The following is a 22,304-nucleotide window of genomic DNA, read 5'->3' on the forward strand; positions in this document are numbered from 1 at the left end:
TTAGACACTCCTCATAGGACATTCCTTCCAGCCTTTTCACCAGCTTTGTTGCCCTCCTCTGGACGCATTCAGGGACCTTCACCTCCTCCTTCAGTCGTGGGGCCCAGAACTGCACAGTGCTGCAGGTGAGGCCGCACCAGCGCTGAACGCAGCGGGATAATCATCTCTCTTGGCCAGCTGGTTATGCTGTGTTTGGTGCACCCCAGGATGCTGTTTGCCCTCTTGGCTGCCACGGCACACTGCTGACCCATACTGAGCTGCTCTCAGCCAGCACCCTAAAATCCTTTCTGCAGGGCTGCTCTCCAGCCACTCCTCTCCCAGTTTATGACTGTGCTCAGCATTACTCCATCCTAGGTGCAGAATCCAGCATTTTGACTTGTTCATTTTCCTCCCATTAATCATTGCCCAATGCTCCAATCTATCTAGATCCTTCTGCAAGGCCTCTTGTCCCCCAGGAAAGTCAACAGCACCTCCAGTTTGGTATCATCAGCAAACTGGTTAATGGTGCATTCAACTCCTGCATCCAGATCGTTGATAAATATATTGAACAGAACCGGCCCTAGAACTGAACCCTGAGGAACACTGCTGGTGACTGGTCACCAGCCAGATGCAGCCTCATTCACTACAACCCTTTGAGCTCTGCTCTTCAGCCAGTTCTTCACCCAGTGCACTGTGAACCTGCTCATCCCATCCTTCTGGACAACTTGTCCAGAAGGATGGTGTCAGGGACAGTACCAAAAGCCTTACTAAAATCCAGAAAAACTACATCCATGCTGCCTTCCCTTGATCTACTAGGTGGGTGACCCTATGACAGAAAGATATCAAATCAGTTAAATAAGACTTGCCTTTCATGAACTCATGTTGACTGTTCCTGATGATTGTATTATTCTTTAACTGCCTTTCAATAGTACTTTGTATAATGTTCATATTTTTCCCAGGAACTGAAGTTAGCCTAACAGGTCTGTAGTCTCCTGGGTCTTCCCTCTCACCCTTTTTGTAGATTGGAATAACACTGGTTAGATTCCAGTCAGCAGAAATCTCCCCAGACCCTCAAAATCTTTGGTAGATGATCGAGATCGGGTCTGCCATAGCATCCACTCCTTCAGTACACTGTGATGAATCCCATCCACCTCATGGACTTGTGAACATTTAGCTGATACAGCTGGTCCCTTACAATTTCAGTGTCCACAAATGGAAAGTCACTGTTTCCCTGCTTGTGGTCCTCTGACTCAGGGGACTGGGCAGCCCAAGATCTATCAGTACTATTATAGACTGAGGCAAAAAAATGCATTGAATGCTTCTGCTTTTTCTTCATCCCTATTAGTCAGATGACCATCTTCAACAAGTTTTGGTCCAATGTTTTCTTTAGACCTCCACGTGCTATTAATATCTTTGAAAAGCCCTTCTTGTTATCTGAAACAACACTGGCCAGTTTCAACTCTAATTGAGCTCTGGATTTTCATGTCTTCTTCCTGCATAAAGGAACGACAACTCCGTACTCTTCCTGAAAATCCTGACTTTGCTTCCAGAGATCATACAGTTTCTTTTTCCTGCTGAGCTCCACGAGGAGTTCCCTGTTCAGCCAAGTTGGTCTGCCCTGCTTGCTTGATGCGCAATACAGTCTGACCAGCACTTCTAGACACCTAAACACTCAAAAGCAGATTCCCAGGGTACTCTGCCAAATAGCTCCCTCAACAGCTTAAAGTTTGCTCTCCTGAAGTCCAGGGTAACAACCCTGCTGTCCTTTTTTCTCATTACACTGAAAATTTTAAACTCAGGCATTTCACGATCACGATGGCCAAGTCAGCCACCTATCATCACATCCATCACAAATCCTTCTCTATTCACAAATACCAAGTCTAGGAGGGCACCTTTCCTAGCTGGCTCACTGCGTACCTGTGACAAGAAGCTATGTCCTACAAAATTCAGGAATTTCCAAGATCTGCTCTTCACAGCAGTATGATATTCCTAATCGATGTCTGGGAAGTTGAAATCTCCCATAAGGACATGGGCTACCGATCCAGAAATGTATCCTAATTGCCTACAGAATAACTCATCAGTGCTTACAGCCTTGCTGGGCGATCACTACTAGACACCCTCAACAATATCTCCTTTCTTTTCCATGCCCCTAATCCTTACCCAGAGGGTCTCCACCACATCATCACTAACTGTAAGTGCTGTGCAATCAAACCTGTCCCTTATGCATAGGGCCACACCTCCACCTTGTCTGCCCTGCCTGTTCTTTTGGAACAGCCTGTAGCCCTCCATCCCAGCATTCCAGTCATGGGACTCATTCCACCAAGCCTCAGTAATACCAATGATTACTTAGCTCTGCGAGCTGACCAATGCTTCTAGTTGTTCCTGTTTGTAAGGCATTTGCTACCCATTCCTTAGCTCCTAATATCCTCTCAGAGCTTGCAGAGGTGCAGCTATCCCAGCCAGGAGTGCCCACTGCAGGCACCCTGGGCTGAGCCAGCCTGACTCTGCAGAGAGACAAGCTCAAGCCTGGAGAGCACCATAGCGGTCTAAGCATCATCTATTTGCTGTTTGCACTGACAGTGGTGGCTTCTGCATCTTCTACATTAGTGGTAGCACAAGTACTTTCTATGTGCTGTTACACTTGTACTAACATAGAGTCCTAGGGATTAATAAATCATGTAATTGTTACTCAGTGTTGCTACATGACAATGTTGCTTTCTTCACTTGAATAATCCCAAATAAATCTCCATAGTCCTGTAGGTCCTTTACCCACCTGATATTCAGTTTCATGCCTACAGTCTGTTACTGTAATATTGCTGCATCTGATGCCATCCTGAACCCTACAAACTGTTCATTTTTGCCACTTCACACAGCCTGGTACCATATGCATCTAAATTCTAAATCAGTGCCTGCTTCCTGATTGTGCTCCAGTTTTTCTTTCGCTGCTTTCCCCTGCAGGCTTGGACACCACGGTGTACTTGTGAGCATGACCATGCTTTTCATCATCAGGTTTTACTCCACAGGACCTGCTGGCCTTCCACTGCATTGAATTCAGCTCCTCTGTTTGCATTTTGGTGTTTAGTTTCACACAAGTATTCTGCTTTGCAGCTTCATCTGCCTCTGTGGTCTTTGATGAATTCTCTCGGTGGCTGCCTGATTGCTACTATGCGTCTGACTGTTCACCAGCTTTGCATTGAAACTGCAGTCTCTGACACAGTTGGTGAAGTTTTTCTAAACCTCCTCTTTCAAGGCCCCATTCTCTCTTATGTATCAATAATTATCTCATACTATAAGATACAATATTGCTAGGTTATTTTGCAAGATAATATTTGCAACAGGATTCTGAATAGACTGAATTTTGTGAAAGAATAATCTCTTTCTTTATATTTTGATTATCTTTGCTGGAAGTTTACCTTTGCACTTTTCATTCCCACAATATTATGTGGTATCCCAGCTACTGGTAACACTAATAATCCCCCTGGAAAACACAGCAGACCTTTCTCCATGACAGCTGGTAGCAGGGCTTAGTTTGTTTTCCTTCTTTATTTAGCCCTGGAGCCAGGTTGTACTTTTGCTATTGTGATCTAAGGAACAAGGTACTAAACATGTCCTTTTCTCTTTATCTGCTCAGGGGAATGGGAATCCGAGACGATGCTATGATTTTTTTTGTTCTCTTCTTTGATACCTTTTGGGAGGTCTATGTGCCACATCCTTCATTTCTGATAGCACGTCCCTGCGTGATCCACCTTCCCGTGGCACCAAGCACACAAATACAGCCATGCACAGGCATTACACAGGGAGGACTCAAACACTGCAGCATTTGTGTCTTAACCCTTCTTCCACCCCTGCTACTCGCCATTGCTAAGGTTTTTAAAAGGCACGAGGGCACCTATTGACAAAAACACGCACCTTGCAGAGTTTTCTCAGGGAGGCACTGAGAAGTACTGTCTGATTGCCATGGATTTCATTGCAATCTAAGCAATAAAAGTCACTTCTGAAAATGTCATTTGGTGCCCCTCTCTATCCTTATGAGTGTCTAATGCCTTTAAACATTTGGCTGTTGAGTCTCCAGAGATGACCTACAGGGTATTCACACTGTAGCACACCTCCTGATTAGGAGGCTGTTCAATGGTGGTACACAGTTTTCTGAACTAGACACTGCCAACTCTCATCCCGTTTACTTAGGCCACTAAACAGCCAAATCTGACGACTTCTTGCTCCCACTTCATTCTGGCATCCTCCGAGTACCACTTACCACTGCTGATATGTGCAGCTCCACAGCAACAACTCTTCTCTTCCAGGGGGCAATACAGCCACGGCTGCCAGCCAGCAGGGAAAAACTGCTGCACAAAGGCATGCCGAAGACCACCTCTGGGTACTTCTGCACTAATTCCTGCTTCTTTGCACCCACTGTGCAGAGCAACGTCACCTGTACTGTGGAAGGCTAGATCTTGAGTAAAACTACCAGATATACACATGGGCACAATGATGCTTCATGACAGATATCTCACTCCCAGCTCATGCTGTGCCATCTGTTTTTATCACCAGTTACTCTAGTGTGGTAGGTGACTATGTACCCATGGGCTGGATAGTAACACAAAAGGACTCTTGCCTTTTCTCTGTAAACACAACAGCCTCCTTATGACCACTGAAACACAACTCCCCCTGCTTCCCCAAACACTTAGGCTAATGTCTTATAGAAATTCATAACTCATGCCTTGAAGGCTCCTTAAAAATTGTCTTTTTCTTCTGCCCCGTCTCCATGTTGGCTATTACAAGGAGACTTGTACGTGAGGGCGAAGAATGAAGAAAAGCTCTGCAGGAAGGTATCTTGGGGCTTGATCTGGTCCTAGCAACAGTGTGGTCCTCTGGAGCAAAACAGCAGTCGTGTCTGCTCTCAGTCCCCACACACATCTCCAACACCATTTTTAGATGCCTAAGTCACAGCACCAGGTACCGTGCTGGTGTCATATAAAATCAAGACAGCCAAAGCTAGCTGTCAAAAATGAACTTTGCAGATGACTGTCCAGCCTGAGGGTCAGCAGTTCCTGGTGAGAACAAACAGTCCAACTTGCTCAGAAGTCACTGCAACGTGTCTAAGCTCAGATGGATCTCATTCCTCCTCCAACAGATAAGTATTATTTGCAAGAGAACTACAGAAGCATAAAAACAAATTGCACTTTAATGTATATGTAATGATATATTTCTATTACAGTTTATAGCATATACTCCTGGGTAAATAATACACTGCTGAGATGTTGTTGCCTCTTGTGTCAGCTCTGACATATATTTAAAAGCAACCAGCCTGGCAAAACATTACTGACAAGCCCACAGAGACCAGGAAATTAAAGGTAATAACCACTCATGGGGGCTGAAACTTCATCTCAGATTCATTCCCTTTCTTCCCATCCACACCTGTGCTGGTCTTGGCTGGGATAAAGCTAATTTTCTTCATAGTAGCTAGTGTGGGGCTATGTTTTGGATTTGTGCTGGAAACAGTGTTGATAATACAGGGATGTTTCCATTATCGCTGAGCAGCGCTTACACAGCATCAAGGCCTCTTCTGCTCCTCACCAACCTCACCAGCGAGCAGGCTGGGGGGGCACAGGGAGTTGGGAGGGGACACAGCCGGGACAGCTGGCCCCAACTGACCCAAGGGGTATCCCGTACCACATGGCCTCATGCTCAGCATATAAAGTTGGTGAAAGAAGAAGGAAGGGAAGGATGTCTGGACTCATGGCATTTTGCCTTCCCAAGTCACCGTTACGCGTGATGGAGCCCGGCTTTCCTGGGGATGGCTGAACACCTGCCTGCTGGTGGGAAGTGGTGAATGAATTCCTTGTCTTGCTTTGCTTTCATGTGTGGCTTTTGCTTTACCTATTAAACTGTCTTTATCTCAACCCACGAGTTTTCTCACTTTTACCTTTCCAATTCTCTCCCCCACCCCACTGGGGAGGAGTGAGCAAGTGGCTGTGTGGGGCTTAGTTGCCGGCTGGGGTTAAACCATGACAACACCTCTACGGAAGCAGAAGAATTAGGAGTCCAGACTTCCAGCATAAACTATCTTTTTCTTTCTCTTGTAGATTTACTTTAGATTTTCACCAGTACTTTAAGGCCATGTTTGCAGTTTAATTTGAAAAGACATGGTGCCTATAGGGATTAGTGAAGTGCCTTGCAAAAGCACAAAACTCAGTCTTGGAGGGGAACAGAAGTCATGAAGACAGTGATAAAACTAGGAACAGAGTACAATGATATTGCAGGTTGCAGCAGCCTTCACAGAAAAATAATTGCTGCTGCTATCAGACGAATGTTCTTATCATCTAGAAAATCACCAACCAGAAATCTCTATTTTGACTTCAAAGCAAATCCAGCACTGTCTCACCACAGGGCACTTATCACATTCATTAATTCACAGGAAAATTTCTTTTAATGTCTTGAATGCATATTTACAGCTTACTTAAAATTTCTCTTTAATATTACCTTAAAATAAGAGAAAAACATTCAGCCATTCAACTCACACAGGTTGAAATCCGTCCTCTGGAAATACCACAAAAAAAAGGCTAATGGTCTTTAAGATTCCTGTGACTCGTTTCTCTAATTTGCTGACTCCATAAAACAATGACTGTGGCAATCACTCCAGGCCTTAATGTTCCTAGAAATAATGTATTAGCACTTAATGCATGGTAGTGCCACCAAGTATTGATGAAAACTGTTACACGCAAGATCAAGTAGCCTCATCAAATGCTAATTACCAAAGTGGGAGCTGAAATGGACTTACCAATTCTACAGTAAGACTTTTTCTTCCATAATGGTATGTGTGTAAAAAAACAAACAAACGTGCATGATAACAGCTGCAGCTGCATAAATAGCTGTATAAATACCCAGTTCCTTCCTGCAAAAACTTTAGCTGAATTTATGTGATTTTAGCTTTACTCAAGGGTTCTTACAACCTGGAAGTATCTGCAGCTATGGATGGAGGTGAGGCAGAATATTATGCCAGCCTGTTGTAGCACCACATCGAGCCTGATTATTTTTTGACTCATAGTAGGCCAAAATCTCTAGACAATGTCTTCTGTGCATAGCTCATGGAGCTATGCAGGGAGCTGGAGAAGTCACGTAAATGTATTTTCTGAGCTTCCATTTCCATTATCTTGCAATCTAAGAATGACTGCAAGTTGGAAATAAAAAAACCAAATGTTTTTTGTCATCTTCTTCCAAACATTCATCTGACATTACCATCCATTAAGGACTGATTATTCTGGTTTGCAGCTTCTCGGTTCCCCCAAATGAGGACTAATTAAGCATCATGTGGATGAGCATCATGAGAACCGTACTTTATTCAGCCTTATTTCTCTCTCAGACTAACCCTTTCAGCACTAAGCACCAGTGTCTAGCTCTCCACCCTGTGGTTTTAAGTGGTTTTATAGTGAATAGTTTCTTGCAATTCTGGGGTCAAAGAACAGAAAAAATCAAATGCAGAGAGACTGGAAAGGTTAAAGTGAAAGCTTGACATCTAAAAGATGTTAATTTAACCCCACGTTCATAATTATCCTTTTGATAACTGCACAACAAACTCAGCAGGATCCTGTGCAATGCTTCCTGTAGGAAGTCCCCCTCCAGGGACATAGTAGTGGTAAACAAATAAACAAAAAGGGAAAATACACACTGTAGTAATTTCTGTTGAAATGTCATGCATGTACACATAGTGTGTGCTGGATGGACAGGATTTTGTGGTATAGTGTAAATACCAAGAGAATGCCTTGCTTGCTCTTGAGGCTTCCAAACCAGTAGTTGACTGGCAGGTAGTGTAAAGCCTCAGGATTAGCCCTGTGCAAAAATGATTTCAGTGGCAAAATGTTTTTGGGTTACTACCCTGAGGACCATCTAGAAAAAAATATTTTGCTTTTGTTTTACAGGCAATGGGATTTCACACACACAGTTGAATAACCCTTCTAAAGCACAACCTCCTCTTCCCAGATCCTGCGAAAAAAATAGGTTTTGTGATTCTTGAAAAATCTTTCAAAAGGTATTTGTGATGAGGTAAATTATGGGATAAAGAGAAGACACTGTCTTTAAACTGGTAGCTTCTAAAAGAGGATTTTGCTTTGACCTGGATTCTCAGTAGCTTATGTAATCAGTCAATAGACTGAGTGAGCTCATGTGTTTCATTCGCAACAGTTGTGACAAATAATGTAATATATCCCATATGCACAGAGTATATTCAAAGACCTACTGGTAGAAAAAGAATAAAATAATGCAGTTTACATGCCTGCCCGAAACTCTCTGCTTGAAAAAACTTAACTCCTTCCCACCTACAAAACTCCCAAGAGTTCTTTGTAAAGTTTTGATTTAAAATAGAGATGCAATGAATAGGTAATGTCTGGAACCAGATCTAAATAATTTTGTGTAGAATCAGGAATGTACAAAGAGCATGAAGTAGTTTAGGTTAGACTTTAGTAAAGTCTCTTATGCTGTTTTCATGACATATTTTGATCTAAATGACAGAAACACAGGTCAGACTAATATTACTTCTCTTTTGCCATTTTGACCGGTGCAGCCTCCTAAGATAGCTGCCCTCGGTTTCAGCTGTCTCACTCTCATTAATGGATGTCCAATCAGTTGTCATTCACAGCCAGAGGCAGAGCAGGTTGGATAGAATTTGGACTCCAGGCCAAAGCTGAAAAATACCTGAATTTTTCTTCTTTTCACAGAGCCTGTTGTGCACTTGAAAATTCAAGGTTCATTTCTAGTCTCTGGATTTTATGTGCAATCTGTATGCTTCTCATGGTCAGCACATTTAGGTTATCAGCCAAGACTCAACCAGAGTTCTGCTATTACATTTTCTCAGCTAAAATTCAGCACTTCTAAATAACTGATAAGGAGCCACACTTCCAAATGATTTATATACCAAGACACTTCAAGGAACATTTTTCATTTCAAATACTGTCACTCTTTGGGACTGCGAGTGTGCAAGACATTGTTCTCAGTTTTTCCTGAACATGTGGCCTCTGGTTAGGAGCCTGTACTAACACTTGCTGATACAAATAGACTTTTTGTGCATGGTGATGAATTGCTCAAAACACACATAGAAGTTCCTTCTGCAGGGAGGATCCTGTCTTCCTTACTCGGCTGTTATCCTGTTGTGCACAAAGCCACACTTCATTATTCATGAGAGGCATTTTCTGTCAAAAACCAGGGGATTTGGAGCAGCACTGGCCTATGACCTTTCCAAATAGCAGGGAAAGAATAATTCATAAGGGGTGCAAATGGAAGCAAGACAAGCCATCTGAGGCCTAGGCATGATTACTGTCCAGCGGGACCTTCCCTGCTCCCCAAGGAGTCTCAGTTACGAACTGGTCCTCTGCATCTGTAACCTAATTCAGCTTCAGCTTTATCACAGGCCTGCAGCACTACTTAAATCTTCAATAAAAATCCATTTTTACAGCATGATAGGACATTCTGCATGATGGACAGACACTATTACCTTTTAGATGGAGATCTTAACGTTTAATGAGTGATACTTAGCATGCAACAAAAAGCATACAAGTAAATTTGCCTGCAAGTGAAATTAAGATCCCAGCATTGCCTCTTTGAAAATAAATGCTTTGTACCCCAGCTGTTGTGGTTTTCCAGTTGCTATTTTATCCAGCTGAGGTGGCTTGAAGCTCATTCTTCTACCTTTGAGCATCCCTGGGTTTGCAGTCAATGAAGATGTTTTTTAGACCATCACTCCTTTAAAAATGTATCTTGGCTTTTGGAAAACAGCTGAGTTGGTTCTGCTTAAAGAATAATGAACATGTTATGGAAGGCCTGTAGTTTTCAATTATTAAATTAATGATGTGCAGAAGTGCTTCCAAAACATGTGATTTCATGCTCTGGTCTGCATGTCAGTGCTCAATACACATAAATCTGTGCCCTTCTGGAGAAGCAGAAGGCTTATAATAGTCTAACAACTCATAAAAACAAAAAACATGTCAGCTCAGCATGAAAGTCTGGTTTCAATTCACAAAAATTGACAAAAGCCACAGGAATGTAGTACTACACGTGAAATAATTTCTAAGGGGTGGAATATATTCCACATATACTGAAACACCTGAAATTTGCACCTACATTTTAACTTCCTACAGTAAGAAGCCCCATTATCTTTGTTTCTTCTCATGTCAGCAGAGAGAAAGCAGGTACCTCAGATGTAGGAGCCTCTGGTCTACAAGGAAAATGGATTCTTGTTTTAAGAAGAATGTTTCACTGGGCACCAACAGGTTGCCTGAGGTAGGGGACTGGATGTCATTCAAGAACTACTGCAATTGAATTCTGTTTATTCAAAGGACAGGCTATAGGAAAACTGAGTCAAACTTTTTAAAAATGTAGCCTCCCCCCCTCCCCCAAGCTAAATACCTGATACGTACCACAGAAGCTCTTACCTTTCGGTATTATTTTGGGTTAGTCCCAAACAAAATTCCTTTATTTCCTTTTACGAAGAGATCTGTTCAATACATAAGTGTTTGGAATTTTCAAAGACATGATATAAAGATAGAAAAACCCCAAATTTAGATTCTAATGTTGAAAGGAAAGGCATACATTTGCTAGAAAGTCAGTGCTGAAACCATAAACTTGTTGTTCCCCTTACGCTTTGGCCAAATTTGCTGTTGCAAACTAGCAGGGGCCTGAGATGGTTACAGAGAGAACCACTCAAGGTCTGTGATGACGACTTGCAGGGCAGAGGTTCCACTTCAAGTGAGGAAAGACAATGTGAGACACCTTCCTGCAGCAGAGCTCACCGCTAAGTTTGGCAGCTATATGCACAGCCTTCCTACCAACCTGCCCATGCTCTCAGCAATGTGCCCTGAGCGCTTCCAAAGCAGCAGTAGTCAGCTTGTAGATTCTCAAGATGTCAAACCCTGAACAAGACGTACAGGACATTTATCTTAAAAATGCCAAACACATTTTAGAACAAAACAATCCAAAGACAAGATTCGCACTGTCCCAAATGCCTTGATGTAAGAGCTGGAGGCCCATGTTTATGTTACTTTGGTTGGTGTTCAGCCACGTGAATAAAAGGAAAATGCTGAACTGACTTTCTGTCTAAGGCTAAAGCATCATTAATTGTTTCAGAGCCATGTTGGGTCTTAGCAGATGGCAGAGAAGGAACTGAATTTCTGATATTTTTAATTAAAATATAACCTCAGTTATTATGGGATTAATAGTTACATAGTTACATAGATAAAGCTGCACAATTTTAATGTGATTTGGTAAGAGGCAGATTCTCTACTCTGTAGACCTCAGAAGGCAGGTGAATTCACATTGGTAGCTCTTGTGATTTTACTGCTAGTCTTATGTGAGGCATTTTTCCGAAGGCTGCTCCTACAGGCAAGAGAATATAGTGAGAACTTCACCCCCACTTCCCCGCCCCCAACAGATCCACATTCCTAGCAAAGTTTACAAAAGAAAATGCTTAAATCACTCAAACTAGAAAACAAATAGTAAGGCTCCCAAAAGCAGAGATATGTATTCATACATGTAAATGCCACATTTGGGGTAACCGGGTCTTTGGGCCTGCAATAACACTTTTTGACAGAGGGAAGCCTCTTTTCAGTAAGGCTGATCCAAACCACCAAGACTCCTTTTCCCCTTCCCTGGATTTTGGTCAAGACAGTTTTGGCCGGCAGTGATGCAGGCATGTGCTCAGATGCCTTGTCCGCAAACTAGCTCAATGCCCTGAGGCAGAAGAATCATTCCCCAAACCTGTTCCCACCATGGTGGTCACACTGGAGTGTCTTCATTATACCCCAGCCCTAGCTGTGCTTCTGACCATTACAGCAATTCTATGTCTTCCCATCTGCTGCAAAGGACCCAATCAACCTTCCTGTGGGTTGGATTTTGATAATCGTATCTTGTCACAGGGAACATGGGGCCCTTCTTGTCCCCAGCTACTTGTGCCCAAATGCCCCAGTGGTCTGCAAAGTAAGTGGGGTTTTGCACACCAGTTGTTTGGTTAAAACAGGGGAGAACAGTCAAGGCACTTTCTGCTTCAGGGTCTGATTTTTCCGGTTCACTAGCTTAGAATGAGTCTGCGCATGACTCTAGCAAAGGGTGTGCATGGTGTTTTCCTTGACTAGCACAAGAACAGAAAAGCCGCAGTCTGTCACATCTCTGTAAAGTCCAAATGTGTCACTCTGAGTGCCAAAAACCTGGGTGTCATTTACTTGACAAGCTTGGGACCCTCACTCACGTCTAGGGCTTGTGCTGCTTCACAGATGTCCCAGTACATCTTGGCACACGTGCTGCTTTGTGTGGGGGCCGTATCCTCACCTTCACCCTCCCTCTGAGAGCTGAGAGGAGAGGGAAGACCTTACAGCACAGAGACCCCACCTGGAAAAGGCATGTGGAAGAAAAATAACCAAAAATGCAGTTTGACAGAGCTGCCTCTCTGGCTCCTACATGTGGGTGGGCAGTAGAGGGAGGTGAGCAGCTGAGGCAGTAACAGAGGGTGCTGCTCCACCAAAAACAGCATTTGGCACACCGTTTCACCTGGCCCTGTGGCACACACTGGCATGCACACAGGCACCCTGCCTTCCCCAGTGTCCTTGCAAACCTGTGCTGCAGGGGCCTGGGGGCTCACATCATGGGTGGCAGTATGGCACAGCCATGGAGAGTGACCCCATGGTCTGGTGTACCACACTGGCCCCATGGGGAGACCCACCAACACTGCAGATGTGAACGGGCATTTCTGCCCAAGGCAGTCCCTGCAGTTTGCTGCTTGTCCCCCTTCCCGTCTCCCAGCCATCTACACACATACCAGTGTGGGCCATGCCTGTAATGCGAATCGTTTCCTGCTCCGTGCCACTGCAGGGGTGGGAAGTGATCCATGTTTATCCCTGTATGGGGACACAGGTGCAAGGGGCAGGAAGGCACAGCAAGGGAGAGGAAAAGGGCAAGTGCGGCTTTTTTCAGCAGAGAAACGATGGGTGGGAAGTCCCTGCCATGCTTAGATTATCTCAGCACTAGCAAACAGCACAGACCACAAGGAGCTGGTCTGTGGAGGGAACCTGCGGATGCTGATCTGCACACCAAGTGTGTAGATGACTGAGCAGGAAGGCCAAGGCAGAAGTTTGGAATGATTATTATTCTCTGTTCTTTTCTACAGCTTCAAACTGCAAATTACCACTTGGATTCACTTATCCACAGAAACAGGGGGCATTTGCAAGGGGTTTCAGTGCATCCCTGGTGAATTTACTTCCTGTTTCTACCAGGCCTGTAGGAGCAGCCTCTCAGAAGCTTGTTTTGGGACCTGTCAGGATATCCAGGATGCTGATCCTCTGCCCTCTCCTTTGAGAGGGGGAAGGATGGCGGGTTGCACCCTCAGCACGTGTGGTGGTTTAAAACTCCTTGGGTGTTTCTGAACAGCAGCTACTTGCTGGGTACAACACTTGCCAAAGCATAGCACATTTACTCGTCCTTCAGTGATTTGCAGGGAAATAATCACTCCAAAAATCTTTTTTATCCCAAATGTGTGAATTGCATACTGACATTGCTACCCTGCAGTGTAAGAGATACATTCAGGGTAACAGGATCACTCAAAATTACTACTTTCTGCAACGGAAAGTGATGCAACATAGATGGCATTACTTCAAACAAATTGTAGGATTGCTTTTTTAAAAAATGTGTATTATTGTGAATCAGATTTGGCTTTATCTTCTGCCTCCTCAGGCCTGCCCACTGGTTAATGCAAGGATGGGAATGACACATCCCAAGTACTGTCACATCTGCCTGACAGTACTGTGCAACCGCTTCGTGCAATGGTCAGCCATTTTGAAAGAGGCAAGGCAACAGCGTGCCACCCACTGAAGTTGCTCAAACCCCACCTCCACCCCCGCCTTACCTGGGCCGGGGCACTGGAGGAGAGGTGGGTCAGGTCCCCGATCCTGGCGGCCGCCCGTGGGTCGCTGGAGCTGATGAGGACAGGCGCGCTGATCTCCATGGAGTGCCGATTGCTGGCGGCCTGGGAGGACTTGTGTGTCATGCTGAGGGCTGTGAAGGAGTGGCGCTTCTTGGCGTTCTTCTTGCCCTCCGCCTGCCGTTGGGCTGCCCCGGCCACCCCAGCACCGGCCAGCGTGGAGCAGGGTGCCAGACCCACTGCCGCTGCTGCTGCCACTGCTGCCGGCTCCGTTGGCAGCGGCACATCGCAGCCGGAGGCGGCAGCCAAGCACGTCTTGTCCATCTCGATGAGCTGCTTGGCGGATTCATTTAGCTGTGTGCAGAGGAAAAGGGAAAGATTAAAAAAAGATTAGAGAAGGGGGGATGTTAACAGACCATCACAGCTCGCCGATGGCACCTTCTGGACCTGCCTGGGCCTTCCTCCCTGAAGCACCATGATCCTTTCCTGGTGGCCTACTCCAGTGCCAGCTGCAGCCTCAGCAAGGGGATCATGCTGAGTACTGAAATGTGGCGGCTGTCCCCTGGGACAGAGTGGGGTCTGGGGTGCTATGCATGCCTGCACGCCTGAGGCCCTTGCTGCAGGGCAGATCTGCCCTGGCAAAGGGGGTGCTTGGGGCAGGTCCCCAAACCAGCCTGATTTCATCATCTGTCCACTCTCTCTCAGTCAGCCAGGCAGATCCCTGGGAGGCATGTTGGCACATTTTGTTTCCCAAAACCTGCCCCAAGCCAAGTGTTACTGTCCACCTCCAGGGTGATCCCAAATTTATTTAATTTTCTGAAGTCGGGTGACTTATTTCCATCCACTTCTTAGTGACAGGAAAATCAAAAAAGAGGTTGAATAAGCATCCAGGAGAGTTAGGCTAGAACCAGGCACCACAAATTGCTGCACATTTTAAAAAAACAACGTTCCCCAAAATAGCTTGTCCTAGGCTGCAGAGGCAGGCTGGGGGAAGGAGGCAGGAGCCTCTTCATCAGTGTTTTGCTGTTTCCAGGTCCATCATGGGCCTATGCTTGATGTTTGCTACACAGGCGTTTGATCCAGGGTACGGCTTCCAAATCCTTCCACTTTCATCTCCCTGCCTCCCATCTGACACAGGTTATCCAAATGCAGATGCAAACCAAAGGCATTTGTTCCAGCTGTATCACCTCAACTGGGGAAGAGCATGATGGCCACTGGAAGACTTGCTTGGTATCCAGCTTGAAAAATTGGTCTCATCAGTCCTCCCAAAGGGTTTAAAGCTTGGCCTACAGCCCAAGGAGACAGCAGAGCACCAGGACACTCAAGCCAGTTTTCAACCCACCATTTCTCATTCAGTCCACACTCACAGATAACTTTGTGCCTATCAATGGCAAAGGCATGCTGGGCGGGACAACCCTGTCGCTGAAGTCTCTTACCTCTTAGCCATCCTAACTCATACACGAAAGCTATGTCTTGCATAGCTGAAGAGTTTTTAGGCTCATAGGCGTGCTACAGTCACTGATGATACATGAAGTGCGCTCTGAAGTCAGCAGTGCTTTCTGCACAGCCCTCCCTGCCAATAGATCTTCCCTTGAGGGGTGCTAACAGCTGAGGGAAAATACCACATTTTGCCAACAGACCTTTATATTAAACTAGGATGCGCTGCAATATGTTTGCATTTAATGAATAAAAACAACATATGAAAAAGGGAGCCATGGCTAATGCACACGTGCTTTTGAATACACTGCTATTCTGAGACCCACATAAACCAGAGGTGCATATAACACTATTCTGGATCAAAACCAGGCTATTTTTGTTTCTGTAATCTCTGTATGAATTACAGCAGCATCCAAGAAAATCAGCAGAGGACAAGGTCTTCTCAGGCTTTAAATAAAAAAATAATAATAGTTGCTGCTCCAAGCCAAGCCACTTCAGAAAACTAATACAAGTGAAAATAAAAGGGAAAGAGAGAGGGATGGGAAAGATAACAACAGAACCGTGCATTTAAACAAATGTGTAATTGGCTAGTTTTTATGTCTCCCAACCACTGTCACCATGCTGCAAATACAAATAAGAAATATCTATTGCTAGCCTTATGCCAGCCCTCCTAAGTGTGAAAGCATTTCTGACTCCATGAGGACCCATTCTAAGTAACAGGCAATAAACACACTAACACATCGAAAGTCACCATCAACTTGTCGGATCCTTCATTCTGTGACAGCTTCCACCAAGTCAACCAAGAGGCTCCAATTAATGATGCTCCACTATGGTCAGAGCTGCTGGGAGTCCTGCAACCATTCAATTAGCAGGCCATTTTCCCAGCTGCACTCTCCAACTCGAGACCATGCTTACAGCCAGCACAGTGCACCTGCCAATTTTTGCCAATAACAGCTGATCCCATTTCAGATTCTTCAAGAATGTCCATTATTTCCCACTTCATCATGCTCTAAATTGGTACAACTTAATATTTGCCAGCAGGCTCCAAGCTGCAAGGAAACCAGATGGCTCCCCTCCCTTAAGTAGGTGTTACAGCTCCGCTTACCCAATCGATGGAGATAGTCTAGCTCAATTGTTTGAAATATTAAGGAGAAAAGGAGAAAGATCAAATATGTATGATTCTTTTCTACAGCAGAGGGTGAGGAAATACTTTGCTAATCAACAGCAAACATGAAAAGAATATATTTTAAATCTTTGACACAGGAAAATATAGTGTCAAAAAAAAAAAAGAATTTAGAACTTCCTGATTATACAGCAATGCTCCATATGGACGATGAACTGCTCCAACTCTTAATATCAAAACTCTGATTGTCTTGTAGGAATTAGATTATAAATCCCACTGGCTGAAATCCAATTTAACACCAAAGCTGTTCTTTTTAAAACAACAAAATCCATTATTTTTTTGTTCAAAGTAAAACCTAGTTAAAAAGGTCAATAAGAGAGCTAGCATCTAAACACAGAGTGATAAAAAATAGCCCTGTATTGATATAAACAAAGTCATTCTCAATATCAGTAGAAGATTAAAGGCAAAAAGAAAACCCCTCCCCGAAACAGTCAAGCTAATGAACTCTTGGGAACATCAGAGTCTTCCTGAAATACTGGGAAAATATAAATTTGGTCTGCCAAGATAAAAAATGCTTTATAGCTTTACAACTTTATTTTTGTAGAGAACTGTTTTTAAACAGCTTTGCCCACAGATGCTGGAAAGTACTTCCCAAATAGGCTACGAATACCAGAGAAGAGGTTCTACTTACTACTTTGTGAAAGCCAGTGGTGCTGCCTCTTCACCAAGAACTTTTAGAAACCCTTTTTAAAACATAAACACGATTGCTAATTTCTTATTTTAAACTCTGAGTATGTAAACAAGCATTGCTTTCTGGTGTCTGTCATCTGATCTTCAGGCAGATCTGCCTCCAGAGGAGAAGCTTAATGGAAAGTTCTGACCCGCAGTCATTCTCAGGAATTTGACATGTCTTATGACAGCCCGTAATACCAGAACTCAACTTTCTCGCCTATTTCTGATTCCTCCTCTAGAAAGAATCTATATTTGAAATTCTGGTCCTGCTAATCTCAAATCATAAAAAGCCCTTGAGACTGCAGCAGGACTGATTATACCCCAAACGTTCTGCAACAAGATGTCCTAGTAAACTCAAAATATGATTTAGAAGGATAAGGCTTGGATTTGCGTACCAAACCAGTCTAACATTCCCAGCAGCCCTGCACTCCTGGGTCTGGGAATGCAAAACCTCGTGAGGGCAAGCCTTGTAATAGCTGGGGGACCCTACCATGCAATGAAACCGTACAGTAAAACTGTTCACAGGGTCTCAGGGGCTATTGACTGCAGGTGCTGCATGCTAAGAAAAGGATGCACCAGCCTCAGTTCATAGAGCTACTGTGCCTGTTTCTCAGGAAGGCATTCCCCAGCTGTGAGGAACCCTACTGGAAACAGCTCCAGCTCGTCTGGTTTTAAAAGCAAAGGAGGGTGCATGTGGAATACCTCTTGTGCACAGAGCCTTGTTCACCTCCAAACAACCTTTTCCCACAAAGGGAGCAGTAATCAAGCTCCATTCGTTAAAAATTTGCTGACCTTGATCAGGGAGCCACACTGCTCTCCTCGCCACAATGCAAGCTGTCATGACTTTGGCCTCCAGCCAGACAGCCCATGCAATATGAGCTAAGGGAGAGGTTTTTTCTTCTTCTGGCTTTTAGATATGACTATTTTAGATTTCTACTTGAGACTTTACCATATGGGCAACAAAGGTACAAACATTAAGCTACCTCACTTAGGACTTCTCCACTGCCAAAATTAATTTTTTTATTAGTCTCTAGATAAACCTATTTTTTCTGCAGAATGCATTATGGTGACTTTTTCTCTGCACATGCTTGCACACAGACACATACACACACCCCAGTTCACTCCAGTTCCTGATACATGTAGGTTTAAAAGGGACTACCTGTAAACAGCTTCAACATATTTCTCTTTTAAGGATGAGGGGATACAGGAGAGAAACTGTCATCTGCACTGACTATCCCCACATGGGACTAAATATGCTCTTTATATCCCAATGTGATTTAATGAACTATAGTTTCAATGGGCAGTGTTATGCACCCACTTACATATCCCAGCTAGGATGAAGAGTGAGGAAAAAGCTACTTCTTGTCCCGTGTGGGTCCTAATTAATTCTATTTTAGTCAAAATAAAAAATTATTACTTTGGAACTTATTGTTATTATTATGGAACAAGACAGAAGCATGGGAAATTTAGGTTAGATTTAAATAATTAACCTTTACTGCATCTTCCTTGACAAATACGCCAGTGCGTTCACTAATCCATGGTAGTGGCAAAATTTGTTCTAGCCCAGCTTAGACCTCCAAGGAACACCTTGATGCACGGTGGTTACCACAGCAGCTCCTGGGTTGTTGCAGTTCACTCACAGTGCTATCTTCTGTAAGACAGGACAGTGTCTTATTCTGCTACTGAATACTCCCAGCTTTCTAGACATTTAGGTCTGAGTAAGGGATTAATTTCTGACTGATATCTGACCTACCAAAGAGAGGACCGGACCTTGCTCTGTTTCTGGTTTAGCAACATACTTCAGTGCATACTTGATACTACGCAGACTGAACTGTTGCTAATGGGACTAAAACACCATTCTTTTCTGCATAAGGAAGGATTGCTTAAATTCTCAGTGTTACACATGTGCTTAAGTATTTTCTTGAACTGGAGCCAATTTGAACCAGAAAGTACAGTTTATTAAGACTTTCAGGAAAACAGTTCTTCATTTGCTATGTAAGCTTTTATTCTATCTTTGTGGAAAATACTAGCTGAAGGGTGGTGCTGTTGAAATACAGGTATAGATCAGAAATATGTAAGTTCAAGACCCCTTTTAAAAGTGAAAAGTTACAAAACTCCACAAATCAATGCATACTTAGTGAAAAAGAACAAATTGGTAAGAAAAAATATCCTCAAGGTTTTGGAAAGGAGCCACTGAGCAGAGCATAAAGGAAAATTAAAATTCTTACTAAAACTTCTTCACAATGTCCCCCTGAAAGACTGAAAATGTTTTCACCTAGGGACTGCTAATTTTTATACTTTACAGTTCATAAATATTGAGAAGATCATGCACATCCCTATTTTATGCCTTGCAGAAACTTTGGCAGCTTTGGAGTTCCATAGCTGATTTTGTGATTAAAACAAACAGTCTGAATTTATTACTGCATTTTCACTTCAGAGTAGTTACTTTCAGGAAATATTAAGTTCTTATGCCCTCACTGAATTAGTTTCACTAGTCTTATAATTTATGTTCTGAAGCACTGTGAGGTTATTAAGTAAGTAAGGGCATAACTATACAAATGTCTCCTGTCTCTGCTAGGTCCCTGAGAAGACTGCATCTGTGAAAGCATTTTCATCCCCCAAAAAGCAGTTTCAGAGAACTAAAGCAGCTTTTCCTTACTGTTATCCCTACCAGCAAATATAGGATACAACCTTTCTTCTACTGTAGCCAAGTAGCAAAACACCCTTCGACTCAAATGGGCATTAGGAGAAAGTACATAATACTTTATCTAATACTTTACATGTTCATTGGGTAAGTTACTACAGTGGACGCACAGCAGTTTCAAGGGCTTACTAATGGGATATTAGTAGACAAAGTTGTGCCAAAGGCTCTTCAATCAAGTCATATTGGATGCATCTACAATTTTCATCTTTTATGTGTTTTGTAAATTCAGATTTTAAAATATTTAGAGAAAGCCTCCACAGTTGTCCATGGACAGTTTAAATTCATTGGGCAGAAGCTACAAAACCCTATCTCAATTATGCATTTAGGCACCACCTCCTAATGAACAATCATTAGTAAGGCACAGATTAAGAGAAAATATTACGTCTAAACCAAAGCATTATTTAATGTTGTTGTGCTAATCTCTAACAATCCACTATTGCCTTTTCTCATTTATGGCTAGGGAGGGACAAGCAAATGTGGAACAGATTTTCTGCAAGTGGTTTATCCATCATGGAAGATAGATTTCTGAAACTCCACACTGTGACTGAAACAGTTATTCCATACTCCCAGAAAATACAGGAAGTGCAGTACATGCATTTGCTTGAACATATTCACACAGAACAATAGCTGCAGAAATACTTTTCTAGGACACATCTCGAACTTCAGGTGTCCTGTTCCTCCAGTCATAGGCTGAGGCATACCTCTTGTTCTCTTTTCCAAGAGCCTGCTAAATATGTTAGCATGTTCTCAAGGAAGGAAGTCCCCAGATCCATACAGCAGATAGCCTTCCTAATAAGGGTCATACATGAACACAGTTATGTATAGTCTGGAAAAAGCAAGCCAATCAGTTTTGTCTACAACATGGTTCCCTGAAAGGAGCTGTACTTAGCGATCTATTTCCCTGTCTTACAAGATCTTTCTCATTTAGCAGCAATGTCACTTCTAACGCACTGAGAGGCCAAAGGAATGTAGCATATTAGAACAGCATGTGCTTGGACGAGCGTGTCATCATGATCTTGCAGAATGAAAATAAATGATGCGTGCAGCAGAAGTAAACACTAAGCCCTGGGTGGTGAACTGGGAAATTTTTTTCTTTCTCTTTTTTCCAAACAGTTTTAAGATGGAAAATGGTTTTCAGTGGTGGAGAACAAACACATGGCTTGGTGAATCCCAGAAAAATGCGCAGTCTGCTGCAAAGTCCGCTCAGGAGCAAAGCACAGCAAGTAACCTTATGGAAACTAATGTTCAAATCACTGTGAAGGAAGAAAAGAAAACTAAATGCAATGGCATCAAAAATAAATGAACTCACCAAGAAGTATGCTCTCTGCATCCCTCTGTACTCCCTGAAACAATTCAAGATATCTAGACTTCAGCTCCAAGTATGAAGACTATCTTACACTGATCTGTCATCTCTGAATCTCAGATCTGCTCTGTGTTTTCAATGTGCCTAAGAATTTCCTTCTCTCTTCTTCCTATCTGTCCTATATGGACACCCTTTTTCATAATGAGATGCTCATGCCTGCACCAAAGCTCCTTTGAAAGCAACAAATGTAACGACAGTTTTACTCAACATCAGAAAGAGCGGGAGAATCCAGCCTATTCTTACTTATAAATTATTCAGAAAGCTAAATAAAAAGTGCAGTCATGAATTCCAGGGCTTGATCCTAATTCCTTTGAAGTCAGTGGCAAAACTCCAGCTGCCTTCAATGGTGGAAGGACTGGTGCCCATCTGGCACCAAATTCAGTACCAGAAGAGTCCCTGTTGGAGCTTGTGAGGAGTTTACTGACAAACTATTTTTTCATAAAAAAACACCAACTCATCAGAACTCAAGCACTTCCCAGGAACGTTCTGGTTTTGACAAGACATCCATCAGGAAACAGCTTCTCAGATGATGTTTCTCAGCTAAGACACTGGAATGACCAAGGCTACAGTGGTTTGGGAGTTCACCTGGGTACCTGGGCTCCTGGTTCAAAGTCCCTGTGTGGAGGAACAGCCATGGGAGACCTGAAACAACGCTGCCACTTTCCCAGTAGAAACCCACCAGCCTTCTGGCTATGCTGAGTCTCCTTTACTCTTGTTCTTGCCAAATGGAAAACCTTCGTGATTCTCCCTTTGAGTCCAGGTGCCCACCTGCACAACAATGGAAGATGCTGGTGCTGGCAGTACAAGCGTAAGCAGCCTTGTGCTGGGCTGCAGTCTGGACAGGAGACCAAGATGGACTCAGGAGGCTTTCAGAAGCAGTTTGGATGTAGTCCTCATGTCTCACTGTCACCTGGCAGCTGTATGAGCCCTTTACTGTTGCTGCCAGTTACTGAAAGGAAGTGCTCTGAAGCAGCTTTGTGCTGAAATCTAGAAACCCCTTCACTTTCAGAAACTCTCACTTTGAGTCAGCTGGATCTCAAAACTTCAGAATGGGCTAGGAAAGATATTGCAG

At 43.6% G+C, this 22,304-nt stretch overlaps 1 protein-coding gene across 1 annotated transcript in view; it reads right to left on the minus strand.

The window, feature by feature from the left end:
- Positions 1-22,304, minus strand: part of SH3RF3 (SH3 domain containing ring finger 3) — a 258,246-nt gene that overhangs the window by 52,593 nt on the left and 183,349 nt on the right. Inside the window, exon 4 of the mRNA XM_055702859.1 lies at positions 13,859-14,227. Coding sequence (XP_055558834.1) covers positions 13,859-14,227 — 369 coding nt within the window. The remainder of the gene's footprint in view (positions 1-13,858; positions 14,228-22,304) is intronic.

This window comes from Falco cherrug, chromosome 2 (assembly GCF_023634085.1).
Source record: "Falco cherrug isolate bFalChe1 chromosome 2, bFalChe1.pri, whole genome shotgun sequence".
NCBI classification, from domain to species: domain Eukaryota; kingdom Metazoa; phylum Chordata; class Aves; order Falconiformes; family Falconidae; genus Falco; species Falco cherrug.